At 37.5% G+C, this 25,074-nt stretch overlaps 1 protein-coding gene across 6 annotated transcripts in view; it reads right to left on the bottom strand.

Annotated features, from left to right (window-relative positions):
• The window catches only part of ITPR2 (inositol 1,4,5-trisphosphate receptor type 2), a 493,497-nt gene that overhangs the window by 260,758 nt on the left and 207,665 nt on the right, over window positions 1–25,074 (bottom strand). For 5 of the 6 annotated variants that reach the window (XM_032432656.1, XM_032432658.1, XM_032432652.1 and 2 more), the window contains 6 exons: window positions 20,457–20,546; window positions 20,214–20,339; window positions 16,944–17,066; window positions 16,087–16,287; window positions 13,856–14,107; window positions 10,906–11,031 (listed from right to left, as the gene is read on the bottom strand). In XM_032432656.1, the coding sequence (XP_032288547.1) occupies window positions 10,906–11,031; window positions 13,856–14,107; window positions 16,087–16,287; window positions 16,944–17,066; window positions 20,214–20,339; window positions 20,457–20,546 (918 nt within the window). The remainder of the gene's footprint in view (window positions 1–10,905; window positions 11,032–13,855; window positions 14,108–16,086; window positions 16,288–16,943; window positions 17,067–20,213; window positions 20,340–20,456; window positions 20,547–25,074) is intronic. The other variant, XM_032432655.1, reaches the window with a different exon arrangement.

Below are 25,074 nucleotides of genomic sequence, written 5' to 3' on the forward strand. Positions count from 1 at the left end.
TTGTCTTCTCCTTTTTATACTCATCACTCAACCATTAGTACTTCCCACATTATTAAAAATCCTCAAGAAATAATCTCAATGACTCTATAACATCAATCTTATAGATATATCGTAATTTATTGAACCATTTCTCTATTATTAAATTTTGAAACTATTTCTTACTGTATATTATTATAACAGCATGTTGAACTTCTTTGACCATAAATCCTTGATATCATTTCTAATTATTTCCTGAGGACAGATTCATGGAAAGTAAATTATTTGACACATTAAAAAGGTATGAAGGTCTCTTTTAATGTATTACCAAAATTCTTTTCAGAAAGACAGCATGAATTTACAGTCTCATCAGCAAAGTATGCGAACCAACATTTATTTATTTATTTATTTATTTATTTATTTATTTTTTTTTTTTAGAAAGAAGGAAATATTTTTTTTTTTTTTTAAGATTTTATTTATTTATTTGAGAGAGAGAATGAGGTAGAGAGAGCATGAGAGGGAGGAGGGTCAGAGGGAGAAGCAGGCTCCCTGTTCAGCAGGGAGCCCGATGCGGGACTCGATCCCGGGACTCCAGGATCATGACCTGAGCCGAAGGCAGTCGCTTAACCAACTGAGCCACCCAGGCGCCCGCGAACCAACATTTAATATTATCTCTTTACTTTTATCTTTTTGCCCTTACAACTTTGATAGTTAGAAACTGGATCTTATTCTTCATTGTATTTTTAAAAAATTATTAACAGTTGACTATTTTTTTCAAGGGTTTGCTTGTATTTCCTCCCCTATAAGTCATGAATGCCTGGGTCTTGACCATTTCATTATTAGATTGTTAGTGCTTTTTCTTATCTATCTATATAGATCAGTTCTTTTTTTTTTTCTTTTTCAAGCATTGGGCCTTTAAAGATTTATTTATTTATTTTAGAGGGTGGGGAGCAGAAGGAGATGAAGAGAGAAACCCAAGCAGGCTCTGCACTCAGCATGGAGTCAGACATGAGGCTCGATTTTACAACCCGGAGATCATGACCTGAGCCAAAACCAAGAGTCGGAAGCTCAACCAACAGAGCCACCCAGGCGTCCCAAGTTCTTTATGTAAAGATTATTTAAGCCTTTTTAGAAATATTAGTAACTTTTTTCTATTTTGATTTTTTATTGCTATGTGTGATGTTTTATGTACTTAAATTTGAAATTTTCAAAAAATGAAATGTCTATTATTTTCCTTAGCTATTCTCATTCACTACTTTTATGCTTAAAAAGAACCTTCTCATCCAAAGACAGATAAATAGCCACCTACATTTCCATCCATTTTTATTGTTCCACATTTATTTCTAAAATCTTAATCTAATTGCAATTTACGCTATTATATGATTTAGGTTAGGAACTGAGTTCATTTCACCCCAAATAGCCAGTGTCCTCAAATGGCATTTTGATTTAGTTCAAATCAACAGTTTTTGTTGAATGTCTATTCCATGCCAGGAATGTTCTATGTACCTGGGATCTATCGATGAATAAAATATACAAGAATCACTACCCTAATGGAGCTTATATTATCACTTTAATGTTACCAGGAGTAAGCAAACTACAGCCCATGGGGTAAATCTAGCTATAGCCACTCGTTTACATATTGTCAATGGCTCCTTTCCCTTTAGTAATTGCTATAACCGTAATAATAGTGGCCTGAAAAGCTAAAATATGAACTACCTTGCTTTCATGGAGAAAGTCTGCTCATCCCTGAAAATTACTAATCACTTCCTTACTAATGAGTAATAATTTCTTTATGATATATTAGTATCTACATATGTAAAAATCTGTTTATGCCTATTTATTTCATTCCATTGATATGTCCACTTAATTCGATGCTAAGACTACACTTACTTTGTTTTCAAATTGACTTCTTAAGTATTTTTCACTTCAGTAGACATTTATTTCACAAATACATATGGACTACCTACTATGTGTGAGACACTGTTCTAGGTCAGGTGTGCAGCAGTGAACCAAACAGACAAAATCCCTGCCCTCTGTTTGTTTCAGTAGGAACAAATACAAATGTATATAAAAATGTCACATGGGGATAAGTTCTATGAAGAAAAATGAAGCAAGCAAAGGGGTGGGGGGCAGAAGGAAAAAGCTGCTACACACAGGGTGGTAAGTGAAGGCCTCTTTGAAGACTTTTAAGCAGGAACATGAAAGAAGTCTTGAGGATACCTGGAGGACCAGTGCATCCCAGGCAGATGCAAAGGTGCTTAGATGGGAGTGTGTTTGGCATATTTGAGGAGCAGCAAGATGGTCATTAGATGGAACAGAGACCTGTTAGGGGAAATTAAGTGGACATGGAGGAGGGGAGGGGTGATCAGGGGAGAGGCCAAATCATGCAGATGTTTTACTTCAGGAGGAATTTAAGCAGAAGAGAACTGAGCCAACATTCTTCTTCCTATTCTTTTGAATCATGACAGCTACTGTATAGATGAAGAATAGAGAATAGATGAAGAAGGGGGGCAAGTGTGAAAGTAGGGAAACAGGCTATGAGGCTACTGCAATGATCCAGATGAGAGCTAATGGCAACTTGGAGCAGGTGGTAGTGATGGAAGTCTTCAGAAGTAGTCAGATTTTTAATATTTTAAGGCTAAACTTTGTAGAATTTGCTTAAGGAATGGATTTAAAGTGTAAGGAAACAAAGTTTATAGATAACACCAAGACTTTTTGCTAGAATGCCTAGATTGAATAATGGAATTGTCATTTACTGAGATGCCAGAGACTTGAGAAGGAATTCATTTTTAGTGGGATATAGGAGTAAATGGGGAGCTTGAAGTTAGATAGCCAAGTGGTGATGTCCTACAGGCAGTTAGATATGTGAGACTGGATATCAGGAGAAGGATCCAAGCTTCAATCAGTCTGGTATTAAAGACAGGAGAGTATTGAGATCAGCAAGCAAGCAATTGTAGACAGAGGGGAGTGAGTCTAAGATTGAGTCTGACACATTCCAATACTGAGAATCTAGAAAGATTTGGAGGAAAGAGCAAAGAAACGTAAGAAAGGGTGAGCAATGAGGAGGGAGGCAAGCAGAATGGAAATGATATCCTGGGGACCAAGTGAGAAGTGTTTCAGGAAGGAATTAACGAACTAAGACAAATGCTGTTAATGATTTAAAGAGCTGAAAGTAGGATGCAGCATAGGGATCAACAACCATCAATCAAGAATAGCCAAACAAGTATTCATTACACGTGGACACCACCACTATAACTTGGCCCGAAAGTTGAAGAGAAAAATAGAATTACAATTGAGGGAAAGGGGCCACACGAAGGATAAGGTTTATAGAGTACCTTATACTATTCACTTGCCCGCAATGCTAGCTAATATAAAAAGAACCCTTTAAAATAAGACATTTCAAAGGCTCATTCAACTTAAGAAAGTCAAGGAAACTCTAGAATCAAATCATCAACCAAAGATAATTTCAATTCCATCAAATTAAAGAACTTAGAAAGTGTGGCTCAAAGTACATATAAATTTTACTTTTACTCCTACTTCCAACCTATTTGGTAAGCTATGTAAAGGGAGAGAATGGCTCAATCAAGTGATCTATTTGAAAATAAAATACTCTGAGTTATCCAGCTAAGTAATGATTGATGGGGCAATGACATGACACTGCGTTAGGTGCACCTCTAAATTATTTCTTGGTCTAATTTCATTCTGCCAATACATCGCTTAGAGTACCATTGGTCATTAGAGAATCTTGAAATTGGAAACTTCTTCAAAAGAAAAAATATAGTCTGGAGCTAACATTGACCACAGTCCACCCCCCATTCAGGTGCTTTCTAATGACTCAAATCCCTTGACTTTGAAACAACAATCAGTTACAAAGGCAAAGAAAACATTTCTGCCACACAAACACCAATTTTAGCCACATGGAACACAGAGGAACAACTTTTCATGAGTCTAATATCTTTGCTGCCTGCCTAAATCTGGTGTATTTACAGAACACGGATACTGTCTGTCAGGGAATCAGAATGGAATTAAGTGTGTGAAACCTAGCACCGTTTATTAAAAACAGTCTTTCAGGAAGATTTTCTTATATGGGTCTTAGCAAGATAAAAGATGAGGGGCTACAAACAGGAATAAGAAAGATACTAATTAAGACTCTTTAGAGAGTTTTACCCAAGAGCAAACAAAAAAGAACCTGGTAGAAATGACTCCAGAGCAACATGAAGAGAAAGGTGGAAGGTGGTATGAATGCCACTACATATTAATATTTCTTTTGCCTTTTAGGTAATACTGTTCTCCAAACTTCTACTAAAATAATCATCTGCCTTGTGCTGGCCGGACCCCACCTGAAACACTGGGTTCCACCCCAAATGCCATACTTTTACATTGATTGATTTAAGAATGTTGAACCACCCTTGCATCCCAGGGATAAATCCCACTTGGTCGTGGAGGATGATCCTTTTAATGTACTGTTGGATCCTATTAGCTAGGATTTTGTTGAGAATTTTGGCATCCATATTCATCAGGGATATTGGTCTGAAATTCTCCTTTTTGATGGGGTCTTTGCCTGGTTTGGGGATCAAGGTAATGCTGGCCTCATAGAATGAGTCTGGAAGCTTTCCTTCTGTTTCTATTTTTTGAAACAGCTTCAGTAGAATAGGTATTATTTCTTCTTTGAATGTTTCGTAGAATTCCCCAGGGAATCCGTCAGGCCCTGGACTCTTGTTTTTTGGGAGGTTTTTGATCACTGCTTCAATCTCGTTACTGTTTATTGGTCTATTCAAGTTGTCTATTCCTGTTTCAGTCTTGGTAGTTTATAGGTTTCCCCGGAAGGCATCCATTTCTTCCAGGTTGCTTAATTTATTGACATATAGTTGTTGATAATAATTTCTAATAATTGTTTCTATTTCCTTGGTGTTAGTCATGATCTCTCACCTTTCATTCACTAATTTTATTAATTTTGGATCTTTCTCTTTTTTTTTTGGATAAGTCTGGCCAGAGGTTTATAGATCTTATTAATTCTTTCAAAGAACCAGCTTCTAGTTTCGATGATCTTCTCTACTGTATTTCTGGTTTCTAATTCACTGATCTCTGCTCTAATCTTAATTATTTCTCTTTTAATATGTGGCTTAAGCATCGTTTGTTGTTTTTTTCTCCATTTCTTTAAGGTTTAAAGATAGTTGGTGAATTCAGGATTTTTCTATTTTTTTGAGTGAGGCTTGGATGGCTATGTATTTCCACCTTAGGACGGCCTTTGTAGTATCCCATAGGTTTTAGACCAATGTGGTTTCATTCTCATTGGTTTCCATGAATTGTTTAAGTTCTTCTTTGATTTCCTGGTTGACCCAATCAATCAATGTGATAGAACACATTAATAAGAGGAGAGAGAAGAACCATATGGTCCTCTCAATTGATGCAGAAAAAGCATTTGACAAAATATAGCATCCTTTCCTGATTAAAACTCTTCAGAATATAGGGATAGAGAGAACATTCCTCAATTTCATAAAATCCATCTATGAAAAACCCACAGCGAATATCATCCTCAATGGAGAAAAGCTGAGAGCTTTCCCTTAAGATCAGGAACACAAGGATGCCCACTCTCACCACTGTTGTTCAGCATAGTACTAGAAGTCCTAGCAACAGCAATCAGACAACAAAAAGAAATAGGAGGTATTCAAATGGGCAAAGAAGAAGTCAAACTCTCTCTCTTCGCAGATGACATGATACTTTATGTGGAAAACCCAAAAGACTTCACCCCCAAATTACTAGAACTCATCCAGCAATTCAGTAATGTGGCAGGATACAAAATCAATGCACAGAAATCAGTTGCTTTCTTATACACTAACAATGCAACTGTAGAAAGAGAAATTAGAGAATCGATTCCATTTATAATAGCACCAAAAACCATAAGACACCTTGGAATAAACCTAACCAAAGAGGTAAAGGATCTATACTCTAGGAACTACAGAACACTCATGAAAGAAATTGATGAAGACACAAAAAGATGGAAAAACATTCCATGCTCATGGATCAGAAAAATAAACATTGTTAAAATGTCTATGCTGCCCAGGGCAATCTATACCTTCAACGCCATCCTGATCAAAATTCCAATGGCATTTTTCAAAGTGCTGGAACAAGCAATCCTAAAATTTGTATGGAATCAGAAAAGACCCCGAATCGCCAAGGAAATGTTGAAAAAGAAAAACAAAGCTGGGGGCATCATGTTGCCTGATTTCAAGTTATATTACAAAGCCCTGATCACCAAGACAGCATGGTACTGGCATAAAAACAGACATATAGATCAATGGAACAGAATAGAGAGCCCAGATATGAACCCTCAACTCTACGGTCAAATAATCTTTGACAAAGCAGGAAAAAATATGCAGTGGAAAAAAGACAGTCTCTTCAATAAATGGTGCTGGGAAAATTGGACAGCTATACAAAGAAGAATGAAACTCGACCATTCTCTTACACCATACACAAAGATAAACTCAAAATGTATGAAAGACCTCAATATGAGACAGGAATCCATCAAAATCCTAGAGAAGAACATAGGCAGTAACCTCTTTGACATCAGCCACAGCAACTTCTTTCAAGACACATCCCCAAAGGCAAGGGAAACAAAAGCAAAAATGAACTTTTGGGACATCATCAAGATAAAAAGCTTCTGCACAGCAAAGGAACAGTCAAGAAAACAAAGAGGCAACCCACGGAATGGGAGATTTTTACAAATGATACTACAGATAAAGGGCTGATACCCAAGATCTATAAAGAACTTCTCAAACTCAACACCCAAAAAACAAATAATCAAGTCAAAAAGTGGGCAGAAGACATGAACAGACACTTCTCCAAAGAAGACATACAAATGGCTAACAGACACATGAAAAAATGTTCATCATCATTAGCCATCAGGGAAATTCAAATCAAAACCACATTGAGATACCACCTTACACTAGTTAGAATGGCAAAAACTGACAAAGTAAAGAAACAACAAATGTTGGAGAGGTTGTCGAGAAAGGGGAACCCTCTTACACTGTTGGTGGGAATGCAAGTTAGTACAGCCACTTTGGAAAACAGTGTGGAGGTTCCTCAAAAAATTAAAAATAGAGCTACCCTATGTACCCAGCAATTGCCCTACTTGGGGACACAGGACGTCGTGAAAAGAAGGGCCATATGCACCCCAATGTTCACAGCAGCAATGTCCGCAATAGCCAAACTGTGGAAAGAGTCGAGATGTCCATTGACGGATGAATGGATAAAGAAGATGTGGTTCATATATACAGTGGAAAATTACTCAGCCATCAGAAAGGATGCATACCCAAATGCCATACTTTTAAAACACTGATATATTAGAGAGAACCCAAAAGTATATTGAAAACAGGAAGGAGCCCAGAACAAATTTGAGAAGCTGTTATGGAAAAAGCACCGGGTTAGGCTCCAGCAGATTTCCCAGCTCTGCTTCTAGCTAGGCAAGTCACCCTATGCTAGCAAATTAATCTCTCTGGAACTGAGGGGCAAAATTATGAGGTCAACCTCGATGGTCTTAAGTTCTTTAAATTGTATGACTTTATTTGAAAGTAGATCACCAGCAAGGAGAATATATTGCTTATGGTAAATACCTACACATCTTTGCTGAACTGAATCATTCTATGTTGCTACAGAAGGAAGAAATAGGCAAAAATTATAATACATAACAATTTGGCTCAATATTAAGAGCTTTTCACAATTAAAGTTATGTAATAATGAAACCAGTTGTCTCAAAAAAATAGTGAGATCACTCTTACTGGAAATATACAGGCAGGTGCTGAAGAGTGTGAGCTATTGTGACTGCCAGTCTCTTCCAACCCTAAGATCCTATGATTCTTTAGGTCCAATTTGCCACATACCTTTCCTCCAGGTTACCTCCACCATTTCTCACTGATGTAAATCAGCTGCTCCAGGACTTCATCACTTCGTGGGAACATCTCCATTTAGCCCATCTCTATGTCAAGTCATTGCTCTGCAATTCCAGTTTCCCAGACATGGTTTCTAGCTCTTGCCTGTACCGGCTTTCTCCTTTTGGTTATTTTTTTTTTTTTTTTTTAAAGATTTTATTTTATTTATTTATTCATGAGAGACAGAGAGAGAGAGAGAGGCAGAGGGAGAAGCAGGCTCCCCGCTGAGCAGGGAGCCCGATGCGGGACTCGATCCCAGGACCCTGGGATCATGACCTGAGCCGAAGGCAGACGTTTAACCATCTGAGCCACCCAGGCGCCCTCTCCTTTTGGTTATCTTCAACATTATTATTTGGTATAGGTATGGAGGAAGCTTGTTGAAATTGCTTTAAAGGCTACATATAACCTTGTAATAATACCAGTGATGTTACCATGATGTGGATGAAATAGATGATGTTACCAGCTCTCTGATTAAGTGCCACTCATGTGCTAAGAGCTTTATATGCATTATCTCATTGAAGCCTCCTGGCAACCCTAGGAGGAATGTGTATCCATTTTACAAATAAGGAAACTGAGTCAGAGTGGTAAGTACTTTGCTCAAGGTAACTGAGCTAGGAAGCGGCAGAATCTGGACTTGAACGCTGGTCTGGCTAATGCCTCTAAAGTACCTACTCTTAAACTACTATATTCTACTGCAATGGTTCCCAGAGTGTGGTCCCTGGATAAGCAGCGTCAGCATCACCTGGAAACGTGTTAAAAATGCAAAGATTCACATCTACTGAATCAGAAACTCTGGGGTGGGGCTCAGCAATCTGTGCTTTAGCAAAGCCTCCAGATAATTCTGATGCTCACTGAAGTTTGAGAACTACTGATCTACTCAACTGAAAATTTGCCTAGGAAACCACATTCTACTTATTTAAACAACTTTTTGTATTTGAATTTGAGTGTGCGGTGGATCCTTAATCCCTCTTCAAGGGCAGAAAGACAAAGCCCAGTTATGGAAAAGCCAGGTTTCCTGTCCCTTCCCTGAAATAGGAAGGGTGACTCTTTGTCATTCTTGGTGAGGGGATAAGAGAGCCGTTGTTTTAAAATACAAATAAGATATAAATAAGAGGGAAACCAGAAGGAAAGGAAAAAAAATGCTTTTTACAGTATAGCTAAGCCACTGTGGTTAGACATAATGAATGAGTAGACTAAAAAGATCTCAAAATTCCCTTCAAGCCTTTATATAATAAACAACATTAAATGTCTACTTAATCAAAAGTAGTTAAAATAAAAAATCCTTCCTAGCAGGCATGCTTTTTTTGCAAAAAAGAATACCTACGTCTTAGCTTTATAAATACATCAACGGCAAGGGTGCTTCCAAGGTGGCAGAACCAATGGCAGTTACCATCAGCTTTCTTTGTTTTAAAAAAATAAAACTCCTTTTAGCTTTGCAGCTCATGCTGCCTAGAATGTGACCTTGGTCTTTTCAAGCTTATCTTTAGTCCGTAGCACTGTGCAACTCTGCAAATCAGTCTATAATCTCTTTAATATCTTCCTGCACGTGCAATTTTAAAGCTCAGTCATCGGCATATAACCCGTCCTTTACTTCAAGGTCTCTAGAGATCCTTGTAGCCCATCGGATACAAGGGCTTTCACAAGGACATGGGGGTCAATATGAGTGGTATGAAAATCGTGTGTAAAACAAGATTATTTCTCCACAGGTACTGGTTTGCCTGCAAAAGGTAATGAGTGGCTTTTCATTCTATAGAAATGAAGTAAACTAGGAACTGCCTTACTCCACTCATGCTTGAACCTAGTGGAGTTGGCTCATACTACACCACATTGAAGGTAAAATAAGCACATTTCACCTGCAAAGCCCTGATGTCTGAGTCTGAGTCGATGTTTTATTATATCCCCCTTGTCTTCCTTCCTTCCAGAAAGTGTTGTAGGGAGCCAGTTAGCTAGTGGATAACCGTCAACATCCATTCTTATAAGACAGTAGAAATATGGACCTCATTAACTCTCCTCTCCTCCAAATACATCTAAAGAAGACCTGTGTAAAGCTACCAGCACTCAGGAATGTAGAGAGTCAAAAAAACTGGGACAGCCCACCATAAGTCATCACAGGTCTAAGGATTATCTATACACTATCTTCCACTGGTGAAACTCTTATTTGAACATTATATCCCATCACTTCAAAGGGAAAACTAAAGATCAAAAAACCCAAAATAATAGACCCTCTATGTTATGACAATTCAACATGCCAATAAAAGGCGGGGGGGGGGGCGGGGAGCTGAAGATACACTAACTAAAATTAAGCGCTATCTATAAAGAAGATTCCTTCCTTCCTTTCTTCATTCATTCATTCACTCAATTTTACTCAAAAACATATGCTGGACAATATCTAGAAAATGCCAACCGGCTCTACATGTCCTCTCTAATTCCCGCAAAAGGCCAAACAGGAGGAAATGGACTCAGTAAAAAGCAAGACCTATATTGACTGACGAGTCAAACCAGATGATTCAATTACTGGAGCGCTCTCCCAAAGAAAACTCTGAATAGGCAACACTGAGCAATGCTAAGCCCTGGGTAGTCTGGTCAAGTACCGATCTGTCTGAAAGCAGCGCTCAAGGCCTCCTAAGATCTCTTCCATCTATAGTTTGTAATTGCATCCATGATAAGAGGCTGAACACAAACTGACCTCTGCCAATGTCTTCCCCAACCCATATAAAAAGGCCCCTAAAATTCCACTTAATAACAAATCAATATAGCCAGTGGTAAAAGTAGAAATGGACACTTTGTTTCTATACACAGTATACTGGGTATTTTGTGTATAGGAACTCATTAAATCTCACTCACAATCTTGTGAAATCTTTTTGAATGTAATGGATTACATCCAAAGTTGGAGGGTTTAATTCCAAATTTTCATCCAGACCCTTGATCCTGTTTAGTCGAAACATGTATCAACAACCTAACTAAATATGAAGTAGTGTTTAATGGTGAAAGTGTAACTCACCCTTGCCATGTCCACCAAGAAGTTCTCAAATAATTTCCAAATGTGGTTACTTGTGTAGATTTCTTTCATTTCCACTTCAGTGTCCACGTAACAGTGATTAACAAAATTCACATAAGCAATTTTAACCTGTGCAAGTTTCAAATACAAAAGAAAGTGAGTTTTCTTCATTGTTCATTTTCAAAAATCAAATATGAAAGGTTAAATAAAATCTCGGTTAGTTACTATCGTGGATTATAGCATGTTTTATGTCTACCTAGAAAGCATTCCCATTTCCCTTCTCTTACTAAAACCCTCCAGGCCCTGACCTAGTAGCCCATTCCCCTGCGCCCAGTGTTGGAATGCACAAGTACACCTGACTGAAACCAAGTCTACCCTAGTTCAGACACTGAGAGTCAAATGTGCTCTCCTTCCCTGTCTTCCTTCCTCTCCCTCTCCCTCCCCTTCTTTCTGTCTCTGTCTCTGACATTCTGTCATTCTCTCTCTTGTCTCTGTCATTCTCTCTCTCTCACTCATTACTAAAGTGGAACAAGGTAAACCCAAACTCCAAGAATCCATCTTCGGCAAGTACATGGAGGACAATTATGCTCAGAAAAAGAGAATGAGGCAAAACCACAAAGGAAAAGGGGACAATGGATGGAAAGAATTCTGACATTGTTTGAACCTCTTGATCCATCAGAACAACTATCCTTCAAATTCCCAAATACAGGATCCAATAAAATTCCCTTTTTTAAATTTAAACAGTTCAAGTTAGGTTTCTGTCATTTGCAACCAAGAGAGTTCTAATATAATGTTTAAATGTGTTGATTAAATAATACTTTAATGCCATTCAGAAATATTTAAGTTACTATTTCTGAGAAGAAACAGGCTCACAGTTTACAAAAAAATCATATTATTTTAAAGTGTAGTACCACTCTTTCCCATATTTAACAAAATCCCTCATAAAGGACTGGGATGAGTCTCACCAACATAGAGTATTTCTAAAGTGTGTAGAACAGTAGTGTTTGTGGTTCTTCTCTTTCCTTTCTTTATTTTTTTTTTAATGAAAATGTAATGAGGGGTGTCTGAGTGGCTCAGTTGGTTAAGCATCTGACTCTGGATTTCAACTCAGGTCATGATCTCAGGGTCATGAGATCAAGCCCCGAGCCAGGCTCCGTGCTCAGCGTGGAGTCTGCTTGGGATTGTGTCTCTCCCTTTCCCTCTGTCCATCCCCCTGGCTCACATGTGTGCATGCTCTCTCTCTCTCTCTAAACAAATAAATAAATGAATAAATAAATAAATAATGTGATGGGTGCTATAAACCACCCCAAATGCATATACATACAAAATCATGTAGATAATTTCAAGGATTCATAGAATCCAAGTTAGACCCATAAGGAATACAGGGCCAGCTTTCATGCCCTTAGTGCTTCTCTCTCCTTGACTAAGGCCAAAAAGCAGACAGGGTGCCTGTGTCAGGAACTGATCGTAGGGCAGGGGGACATCAGAACAATTCAGTGCATTATCAGAATCATCTTGACAGCAGCTTATATTTATTCACTGTTTGCTACCCTTCAGCATTTTGTATGTAATATCTTCCTTAATTCCATCCTCCAGCCATCCTCTCGGATACATACCAGAACTGTTTCGCTTTAAAATTGTGGAAATGGAAGATCAGAAAGGTTAAGTAACCTGCTGGAATCAGTCACACAGCTAGAAGTAATGGATCCAGGATTCTGACTCATTCTTTAATTCATTTGTTCATTCATTCAAAACATATTTATTAAGTATAGACTCAAGATCAGGTAATATAATGGTAAATAGAAACAACCTAGTTGCTATTCTCATCATGCTTATAATCTTGGGCAAGGATGTGAAGGCTACAGACCTTTATTAACAACATTCAAATGTCAATTTTCAAATTGTAGACTCTTATAACTCTACTATGAGAGGCCAAGGAAGTTTTCCTTAAGGAAGTAATGCTTGAATCAAGATACGAAGGATGAAGAGGAGTGAAGTAGGTGAACATAAGGGGCCAGAGTGGTGTGGTCAGAAAGAACAGCATGTGGGAAGAAGTACTGTCAGAATCAGGACCTCAAATAAAGACAGAACCCGGGAATTTAATCACTACACTATGCTTCCTTTCTTGGCCATCTTATTTCAAGCCAATCAAAGCATGAAGTACCCTTGCTATGAAGTGTCAATAATTCCACAAAATAATTTCACAAAAATATACTTTTAAGTCCATCACTACATAGGACTAGTGGGAAGTTAGGGAAGTTAACTTAACCCTACACTTTTTTAAGTTACTATGATTTAAAATGTTTGGATTTATATCATATTCGATGCATCACACATTTATGAACTTTGCAACAATACACCACAACAGTAGAAAAGAAAGAAATTATTGCAATGTACATTCCTGGAAGCCTCATTAATCCTGTTGGCAGACAACCAGTTTTTAATGAGTTTTTTCCCTATTATCAGAGCCAAACAAGGACAGAGGGTAAAAGAATGATGTGCGAATAAAGCAAAATGCACGTCCACATTTCCAAGAATGCATTTATTCTGTAAAGCAAGGCAAACCTACAGAGTCTAATAGATGATACTACGGCACCATCCTGGCCTCTCCTATCAGTGATTGTGAATTATTTATGAAGCATCTATTGCATGCTCAAGAACATACCAGAGGTAACAAGTAAAATCTCAGTTTTATCACACTGCCATACTTAGAATTTAAGAGACTCCTATAGTAGCTTCCAGTAAACCAACAGTGGCTCTACTTTGAAAAAGTTTACCGTCTTTCATAGCTTCCTGTAGAACTAAAAAAGGAAACTTTTTATGCTCTTTTAAATTTTCCTAATTATATAGCTAAGTACAATTTCTTGACTAAATACATTATCTCATTATAAATAGTATGGGGACTTCTGACACTTATGTACTTCCGTGGCTGCTCAGCTTTTGCCAGGCTTACCTCAGGGATGCAGTCATCATGGGTCACCACCCTCACTATGTCGTCCAAGGGCAGAAGGGAATTGCACTTGATTTCGGTGTAGACATTTTTCCCCTCTGTGCATGCTGCTAGCAACTCCACCAGGGTGATGTGGTAAGCTAAGGGGCCACTCTCATCCCCTCGGTCTCTCTCTGAACACATCATATGGAGAAGGATGGGAAATGATGCTCTATCATTGTAAAATATCAGCACATCTTCACCCCCATTTATCAACTGAAATGATAATAAGAGAGTCTACATAGCAGTCCAAATGTTCATCCTTGCAGCTATTGCCAAAGGTTTGGTCTATCTGGAAACACATGCATCTCTTTCTAAAAACACAGATGATATTGCAAAAGCAGAACTATACCAAGGCAAGATGGTAAAAAGATTCTAGTCAGGTGCCAAGTGATTATTTATGAATACTATCACAAGCAAGCCAGGGAGATAGGGGAGAGCTGGATGGGGACAAGAATTAAATGGCATAGATGATAGTTAATCATTCCCCAGTGAATTATCCACTGAAATTAAACCTGCAAAATATTTCAAGAAAGTTGCTTGCCTCTACTTCAAATGGAAGATGCCATTGCCAAGACATGAGAAATCTCCTAAGTCTAATTTTACTAAAGCAGAGTAAAATATCCCAACCCCCTTCAATAGTGACAGAATAAAAAAGCATGTACTTTGAGCCAAATGCAACTTTACAAGAATCTGGAAATTCCATGTGTCGTGGGCACCAGTAGGGAATGGAGGTAAAAGCGGAGATGAGAGAAATGGAGAAAAAAAAAGACTTAAAATGAGAAAGAGAGAGAGAAACAAAGAAATGAATAAGCAGGAGCTTTTAGGATATACATTTTCCTTCCTATTTTATTTATATAATTTTAGTGGAGAATTCCAGCAGGTGGTACTTTTATTGCTCAAACTGCATAATATCTTATTGTCTACTATCAGTACCAATTTTCTAACCCCAATGGGAGATATTTGGGGGATATATTTTTTCTCTATTTTAATTAAATTGATAACAGATTTAAATCGATAAAACAACTGGCTTGCTTTGAACGTTTTGTTGAAAGAGAATGTACATGTGTTAAAATATGTATTATATGTCAACACAATATAATATTACAAATACTTCTTTCCACATAAAAACACTTCCCCTAATAGGTATCATAAAATTTTGCTAATTTTTATTTGCTGCTTTCCCATTTTAATTCTTTCCTTGATGATCATAATGCAAAATCAAATTAGTTCCCACATTTCTAGGCAATGAACAACAATTACGAATGTAAATATAGATAAGGAAAAGGTAAATTTTAAAATGATCTTTAAAATGCTTAATAAAAATAATGTACATTAAAAATTCAAGGCTTTAAGCTGAACTAATTTTAAGATTTCTATGGGGCAGGAGGGACTCACATTATATCAGTATAGGAGTCCCCCTCCCCTCATTCCCAAATTGAAAGTATATAATTATGAAAATCCCCTCAATCAATATAATCTATTACATAACTGTTTGGTAGCCAGGGTTGAAAGCTGGCTTAATCCATCCAGGCCTTTAGAGAACCATTAAGTCACAGAGCAATGATTTACCCAAACGGACTCAATTTCTCCAAAGTACCACTTGGTTCCTGGTGAGTAACTTACTCATTGTATAAATCTCGCTCAATGTCAAATATCACAATGAAGAGAACAAAATAAATGAGGCACTTCAACCATCTGCATTTCTTAAATTTTCAACTTAAGCTCCCACATATCATAAATCACTGATGGATAATTGCTATTAATTAACTTAATGCCCTTAAAACCCTTCTGCAAACAGTAGCAGAGAACATGGATTCTTTCTTTCAGGAATAGAGCAAAAAAGGCAGTGGGAAAACAGAGTTACAACCATCTTTGTTACAGACTGAAAACTTAAAAATATAAAATGTGTCACTTTCATTCTCAATTATAACATCTCACAGAATTTTGCTATTTAAAGTACACAAATTCCTTAAGGATCAAAAAGAAAAATAAACTCGGAAAATTATACAATCAACTTAATGGTATGTTACTTCACCAGATTTAAACAAAATATACTTGTTGCTTAAGCCATCAGGACGAAATTATTTTCCACACCTATCCTGTGGGGGTGTTTTATACTATACTTTAACAGAAAACGCATCCTTGAGCACATTACTTATGTGAAGCTGTTAAAATGAAAACCGAGAACATACCTCTGTCATTATCATATCCTGGCATTTCTTCACATATTTACCATCTGCTTTTACAATCGTTTGCAAAAACCTCAGGTACTCCACGTGGCGGCCATGTGTCTCGATGCAATGCACAAAGTGCTGCACAACTCTCTCGCTGATCTCATTGCAGAGGTGGTAATTGTTCATGAAGATGTGCCGCATGGTTTCTGCTTCCAGGAGCTAACCAGAGAGGAATGTACCCTTGTAATTCTAACAAGATCAATTTTCTGTGTTACAGTGCTTAGACTAATTTCCCTGCTTGTGATCAGTTTTTTATTTTATGCAAAGCCATAGTGAGTTTCCTGGGCAAGCCTTCTACGAAATGCAATGAGATCATTCACCACTAAAAGCAAACTGAGCTCACAGAGGAATTTAGTTGGAAAAAGGAGTTGATTATCATAAAGGTCAACGTGTTGGCAACAGGATTCTTGAGATTAATTATCTATTACTCAAAGTTAGTTCTTCCCTAGTATCCACTGACACACATTTTACGGAATTACCTCTACCTTTGAGTTTTCCATATTTATCTCACTCATGGCATTGAAGTTGCTCTTGGTTCTACTAGATTTTTTCCTAATGTTAAACTATATACATATAAAGGAAGTTGTCACTTGCAGGTAAAATTCATGTAATATTTCAAGTTTCTGTGAATGTTTCCTTAATGGAAAAAAAAAAAAACATATTCACTTTTAGGGAGAGAACGCTTACAAGGAAAAAAATAAGGTGGTAAAGACTAATATGGTGGTAAAGATTAATAAAATTCCATTCATCAATGCTGCTAAAATGAATCGGGGGGACACTTTACTATCAATATTAGAAGTCACTCAAATACTTACACCAGGGGTTAAAAACAAATTCAGATGTTTATGAAGGAGAACTTGGTTCTGTGGATTTCCCCGACAGAAATTCTGCAGGAATGTGTGGGCCAGATTCATCACTTCGTTCATCTTTTCATCATTCTGTAAGTGAAAGAGTAGCGATGATACAGAGAAACAAATATACCATAATACCAAATATTATGAAAAAGCATTTTCTTTCCCACATGTTCTCTTATCCTCTCTGCTACTGTGTTTTGCTCCCCTTCCTCTGTGCCCTTTCTGTTTCTACACCTCCCTACCCCTGCCGTTATCCCACTGTTACCATCAACCCCCACCGTCTTCTAGATGTTTCTCACCTTCTCTTTATTTCTCCTTCTATTACCTATTCTGCTCCACTCTCTCAACCCCTCTTTGTTTCAGTCTGTCTCTCTTTCTCCCCAACCTCTCTGCCTATCCACTACATTCTCCCATCTGCCCACAGCTGCATCTTCCTCCCCCACCTCTGTGCCCACAGCCTCTTTGCCCAGAGCTCGTCTGTCCTGCCTTCCTCTCTCTCTGGCCCTTCACTCTCTCTGTTCCCTCCCTTCTCTGCTTCACTCCCATCCTTCTCATCCTTCCCTTCTGTGGGACTTGCTCTCTTTCCCAATATTTTCATGTATCTGAATCTTCCTGTTTCTTGTTTTCTCCTCTTTCCCTACGTTCTAGATCCTCCTCCTTCTCAAACTCTTCCCTTCCTGCTGCTTTTCCCAGCATCCGTCATCCCTCATCCTCTTGCTTTGTCCCTAGTCCCTTTCTTCTCTCCATTCACTGTTCCTCTATTCCCTGCCCCCGCCCCGGTAAATTTCTCTTTCTCTCTCTATATATATTTCTGACCTCATCTCGACTCTATCCTCCCCTCAACCCTGGCCTTTTGCGATTTATTTTTTTATTTTATTTTATTATGTTCAATTAGCCAACATATAGTACATCATTAGTTTTTGATGTAGTGTTCCATGATTCATTAGTTGCATATAACACCCAGTGCTCACCACCACATGTGCATTCCTTAATACCCATCCTTTTGCTATTTATATTGTCTATTTCCACCTCTTTGTTTTCCTTTTCCTCTTTGCTTTCTGATCTCCTCTATTCCCCAATCTTTTTGGGTCCCCCTCTTTCTGAACACATGTACTCGTAAGTTGCTTTCCGTATACACTGTCATTTTCCCAAATCCCATAACACTATGGAGATAGCACTGAAACCACCTAAATTCTTTCTGAGTAGTTGATTATCCAATTTGTCATGTAGATAGTGTCAGAGATACAAAATGGACTCATGTTTTTAGTAGTAGTTTTAATAAATAATTTAATGTTTTCTTTTTTTTCTAAGAGTCTATAGCTTACGCCATCTATAACTAAACAAACAGCCCAAGATCATTAATAGGCCCATTTCCTCATATTTAAAATAGGGATGCTTTAACTAGAAGAGTAAATGAGACCAAAAACTTCATTCCTGACTTAAAAATAGAAAATTTTAATTCAAAATCTACTAACACTTTCCTCTACTTGTGTAATGCAGGGATAGTTGAAAGACATCAATGAGACTTCAGCCACAGGAATACCCAGTCCCCACTGAAAGCTAGCCAACACAGAAGAACACCAGGCCCAATTCCACTGTATTTGACATTTCTTTGAAACTCTCCTCTTACTCTTTTTTTTGTTTCTGCACCATCCAGTTATTAAAACTGAGCAAATCTATAAACATAATGTAGTAGTAAAATACTGAATGCTAAGTTATATTACTAGAAGAAGGGACTTGGTCACGTGTCCAATGCCCATGTTACAATATCAAAGATGAAATAATGTGGGTAGTAAATGCTGAGGATTTAATACCTTTTGTTGCCTTTCAATAATTCTTTTATTGCATTGTGTGCCATAGAATGAATTATGCCACCTAAGGAAGGGTAGAATTGATAAGTTTACATGTTAAAAAGTAGGCTGAATCGGGAAGCAACCCCATCCAAGGAGTGTAAGTCCAAGTGGGGAGAACATCTGCACCAGGAGAGGCATGGCGTGGCAGGTAGCACCCGGGAGATAAAGGGGGCATCCACCCTGGTGCCGTCAGAGCCCGAGTGAGGGGCAGAGGGTGTCCATATGGAGCAGGGGGCTGCTGCAGTGATGGAAGATTAGCTATTGACTGTATTAACAAATGAGTATTTCAACACACACGTATGTTCCTTGGCTTTGTCTCTTTAGAGGGCCTAGAAGAACAAAACCCCAAAAGCAGTAAGTACACTTAGTTCTCAGAACTTTGCTTCTACAATCGTTCTCCCCCAAACGGAACTGGGGCCACTTAAAGAAATGGCTGATTCCAGAGCTGGAGTAAGAAAAATGCATGGTGACCCTGGAACATCTTAATGTGTGAAAAGCAAAGAACTACTCAAGAATGATGTGCATGTTAGAGGACAGAGAAGCTAGCTCAAAGGGGAGCCACTGGGCAGACTGGGGACCATCTGAGAATAAAAAAGATAATTAGAGAAGCCTAGTGTAACCTAGGGAATAAAATGAGCATCTACAAGTTTATACGGATTCAAATAAATAAGTGAATAAATAGATTGAAAGTTTGATGAAGAACGGTATATTTACTTAGTTTCAAAGAACCTCTCCACAAAATACTCATTAATTACCAAGGGAAAATGAGTACTTCACAGTGAAGAATCCTGGCAGACACCACCTTAATCAAGTGATCGAAGTAAACACCATCAGTAATGGGATCAAAATCAAAATCATGTGCCTCTTGATAGGAAGTGGTGGGAAGAACTTAGCCTCACTTCTGTTATGTTCCTGCCAATGATGCATAACTGAATCTAATTACGAGGCAATATTAGCTGGCCCAAATGAAGGAACAGTCTTCAAAAGAGCTGGTCTGTCTTCAAAAGTGTCAATTTCCTAGGAGTGCCAGCATGAGGAGATAAACAAACATGACAACCAAACAGCACCTGTTTCTGAAGTGGACCTTTTTGTCAAACAGGACACAGTTGAGATGATGAGAGAAATACGACTGGCGCCTGAGGATTAAGTGGCAGTCAAGTGTCATGCTCTTCCCTGATCTGGAAACTTGTCATGTGATTATGCAGAAAGAAGAGCATCCTTTGCGTAGGAACCACACACCAAAGGGCTCGGGGCTGATCAGGTTGGCGACTCACTTCCAAGCAGTTCAGGGGAAAAAAATTCTTATAACTTTGTTATATATTTGAAATCATATCAAAATAAAAACTTTTTTTTTAAAAAAAAGTAACTAAGCACTAACTTTTTCATAGGGTATCTTCAGAAGATCCAACACCACCGAATGAGCGCCCATATTTTTCAGTAATCGTTGATGTTGATTCCGACACTTTTTATTCTGGACACAGAGTTTACTTAGTCTAATCAAAATCTTTAAAAAGAAGAAAAGCGTTAAATATAAGGAATATAACATTAAATGTAATACACAAGCAAAAGTTATTTGCCACCCAAATATAAACCCATATAAAAACATTTGACATGTGCTGACCTCCTTTACAATCCGGTAATTATTGCTCTTATTGCTGTCAATCTGAGGTTTCCTTGTTCCATCCTGCACTGGACTTAAAATGCTTGATTCCTAAAATAAACACAAGTATGTATTTTTACCCCATACATAGCTTTGTAATAAATTTATTTATTTTGTAATAAATAATAAATATATTTGATAATTATTTTGTAATTTATTTTTCAACCTAAATGTTACCGTTCTACTTTTTTATCCCATAAAACGTTCCTTGGCTTGAAGGAATCATGCAAATTACCAATCCCCAATAACAGCCAAATTACATGATAGATGGTATTACTAATAATTAATGAGTTAAGTTAAAAAGGAAAAGTTATTACACAGTGTATTTCCTTATGCTAAATATACCAGACATATCATTGCTTTACAGAGCCGATAGGAGAAGGAATAGTAAAAATCCAGGTGATAAAATGTGTAATTTTATCATGGGGGATAAACTACAGGGGGTAAAAAAAAGGTGAAAAAGCATATCATAACAGCTGAAAAAACATATCAGAGATGGAAGGAAAGAACACTTTAACCCAAGAATTCTCTGCCAGGTTACCATGACATCCCTAAGAGTCACGACTTGGGGCCAGCCAAGCATGTACAGAACCATGAAAATGAAGAAAGGAAAATAAAATTTAAATTAAAAAATAATATTTTAAGTTAATAAATTAATAAAGCTTATTAAGAGGTCCTGAAATGCCAAAAATATTTCACTGTAACAACCATTATCTGTAGCAGCACAATAAAAGACAAATATAGGGAGTGACATATTTTAAATATCAACTCTTATAATCACTAAATAAAAATAAAACACATTACAAATAATTTAATACCTGAGCATTTATTAAGACTTAATACATGCCTGGTACTAGACAAAGGTGAGTGGATCTAAAAGAAATAGGGTATGTGGTCCTTCCCACAAGAAAATTATAGTCTAACTAAGAAAACTGGAAGAAATATGAAAATAAAGATTTGAACTGAGCAGAATTCACTATACAGAGAGAGAAAGGGAGAATAGCTCTATCTTTAGACAGCTTTATGAAAGAGGTCAAGTGGAAGCCAAGGTCTTGAAAGATGAAAACTATTTAAGCATGAGAAACATGTGGAGGGAGGGGGGCACTTGTTAGGTGAAGAAGTCACTTTAGCCAAAGGTACTGCAGAAAGAGCCCATATGAGCGTGTACAGAGGATGGCAAGAAGAGCTAGTGCGTGTTGCAAGAGAGAGGGCAATTAGTAGAGTGGGACCTGATTGCCTTCCTGATTTACAATATGTACAAAATGGCACTGGGATGAATGTCAAGTCCAACTTGAGTCAAAAACACACTGAACTCCTGACTATATTGATGGTGTCGGGTTCTCACAGTTAAAGGGGACCCCAATCTAAGTTCAGGGAAAAGTAACAAAAATATGCAAAGACAATCAATGTAATTTCATTTGTCCCAAGCTGTTTCCATGACAAATCACAAAATTAATACAAACCAAGAAAGAAAGGAAAAAACTGTCCATGCTCGTCAAAGAATTCTGAGGAAAGGCTTCAAGAAGGAGAGTGACTTGACCAGTGCTGACCCATCACCACTTAGTAAGCTTTGTATTCGTCTTTGCTTCTGTTCCTGGCAAATACTGTCCAAGACAGAGGCTTCCAATCTGAATGCGATCTTAGCAAATAACCTCTCCTACCATTTTATGGAGCAAATGAACATTTCTTCTTTTCCACCTGCAAATTCCAGTACCATCCACAAACTTACCTTTCCTGCTGTGTCTCAGAGGAAAAAAAAAAAAAAAAAAACTTTTGGTGCATGGATTTTTCAAATTCCATCTCCCCTGCCTCCTCTCCGTGCTTCACCTCTGTTTCCTGTGCATGAGTAGTTTCTGCTGTCTACTGATTCTTTCTCACCTCTTTAAAAATATGGCTAAGTTGAGGATAACCAAGCATTTTTCAGTGATACTGCCCCTCCTTGGGAGTACTCGTGCATCTCAGGTTATGGCCCCACTAGATTTCTCAAAAGAATACTCTCTATCACACTGTATTAAAATTGCTTTATGTGCCAATGACTCATAATCACCAAAACTTTCTTTAGCATTTGATTCTGTAGCTCACTATCATTTTCTTTAAACCCCACTCTCCTTGTTTTATCGTGCCATTGATAGTCTTCAAAATTACTTTCTACCTTTCTGACCACCTGTCTCTTTCACTCAACAGAACTGGAACTGCAAAAAGTAAAGACTAGTGAACGCTGAAAACATTCACAGTGTTACTGCTGGAGTCCAGGATTGTGTCACCTATCCATCCTAACAAATGCTAGGAGGGAAAGGAAAACAGTCCAACCTCTACTGCAGGTAAATAAAGAGAAAAAAGAATGCGAGAGATTGTCTGCGAGACAACAAGCAGTAAGTGAATCCTAAAAACTTGTAGAAGCAAATGTAAAGCTACATACCTAAGAGAAGCCAGTGCAGTAGAGGAAAGGAGCCCAAGTGCTGATACGAATGGCAAGTATTTAGATGGATAAAGACAGGGGGTCAGAGAATGAGACAAACAGGGTTTCTATCTGATAGCAAAAATTATTGATGAGAAGCAGAAATTTCAAAAGCTAGAAATACGATGAAATTTCCTTTTTCTGATCACAAAGGTGGAGGTTGAAATTTAAAAAGGCCATGTTCATTTTTTTTCTGGAAGAAAAGAAATATTAAAGAAAACCAAGTTTGTACTACAAACCAGGATTAAGATATTACCAAGTCTAAAGATTGACAAAGCTCCTATAGTGGAAAGGAGATGTTTCTGATATATGTCACCTTTAAAAAAATCAGTTGCAAACACAGGCAAAGCTTTAGCAAATATATTTAAGTCTATTTTTCAAACAATGACCTGAAGAAAAAGCAACTGTCTTGTTTTAAGAAAAGTAATCTCAGGCAAAACGTACTACATTACAAAAAGCTATGCTCTTTAGTTCAGCCCAGGGGAAGATACAGACAATGCTAAACTCCATAAGTATGGGAATTATGAAGAATAATTATTTTAATTTAAAATTGCCAGCAGTCAACAAAAGAGGCAGCACTGGAGAATTCAATAAGCAGCCCCTTTTAATTTCAGAAAATAGTTCAATGTAATTAAACAGAACAAAAATATTAACCCATAGAACATCTGGATGATTCCAAAGCGTATCAGGGGAATTTAAGAAATATGTAAACTATGTAATTACACTTAGGTTTCATTTTCTTATTTTGATGCCAAAATGCTCTAAGTAAAGGTGTTCCAAAAGTTTTCCTCCAGAAAGGGCAGAAATTGATTATATGTTTTATACCCTATGTAACTTTGATCTTAGGTCCGTGGCCAAATCTACAAAGTCATGCCTTCATTCTAACATCAAAATATTAGTGAGGTACAAAATGCAGAAGTATAACTTATGCAGAGTCCCAGAGCTGAACAGGCTCAGAAAAAAAATGTGTAACACTGAGAACGGTGCCATGCATATAGTAGATACCCAAATTATCCTTTTGACAACTGTGATGAAGAATAAATATGGCACTGCAAAAGTATTTGCACTTTATTATAATTATTTCTTGTCATCTGGAAGAATTTGAACTTATTTCCTCTAATGGAGTATGGGAAACTGCTAAGTTCAGTGATTTCATAGAGGCAGCTAGATTTTTAATTGCATAGCATATACTGTAACATAAAACAGTAGGTTTAGAAACAATATAGCAAGAATAGTCTAGAAGGGTCTAGATATTTCTAGAAGAGTCTAGAAATTGGATGGGTAACAAAGTTCTAGACAGAGACTCAAAAAGTGAATACCTAAGCAAATACTGATTCTGAATATAGCTACCCCCCAAAATTTATTTTGCATCAGTCAAGCAAACTTTTATATCAATAGCAAAAATTATATAGGGAAGTGATATTGTATGAACTATATGGTGAACTAAATATTGGCACCAATTAATGGGAATCTGGCTCCTTAATTTCAACAAGGGCAGTCGTGCTTATTAAAAAAAAAAAAAAAGACTTTCCAAATCCTACAATGTAGAACTGCCTGCATCTGCAGCTGCATGATTAAAATAGCTCAGTGCACGTCTTCTCTTTGTCCCCACCCCAATGAAGTTAAAGGATGTCCTTCCTCAGCAATGTTGTCAAGTCAGCAAGTCTGCAAAGCATTCTGCTCCCCATCTGTATCCCTAGCCTTCTCTTCCTATAACCATTATTCAACTCCATTAGTGACATCACTTACCAATCACCACTCTCCCAACTTCAGATGTCAAATGCCTTCATTTCCCTTCCCACCTTCTTCCAAAACATGAAAGAAAATCCAATAACCAGTCTTTTATATTTTGATTCACCGATCAGATTATAATTTAGTTGAAGCTCTTCATAACAAATGTCACCTCCTTCAGACAACTGAATGATAACCTTACTGTGGAATGATATTTTTTTTCTCCCTCCCATCTAAGAGTAACATCATATACCAGTCATTTAGGAAGATACCTAGAGGGTTACAGAGCCCTAAAATCACCCTAGATCTACTTATCTGACTTTGCATGTAAAGCTAATTTGGACAATTATGGGGTCATGGCTGACAGTTTCTGCTTCCCTGGTTGGCATC

Source organism: Phoca vitulina, unplaced genomic scaffold, assembly GCF_004348235.1.
Source record: "Phoca vitulina isolate PV1807 unplaced genomic scaffold, GSC_HSeal_1.0 scaffold49, whole genome shotgun sequence".
Classification (NCBI taxonomy): domain Eukaryota; kingdom Metazoa; phylum Chordata; class Mammalia; order Carnivora; family Phocidae; genus Phoca; species Phoca vitulina.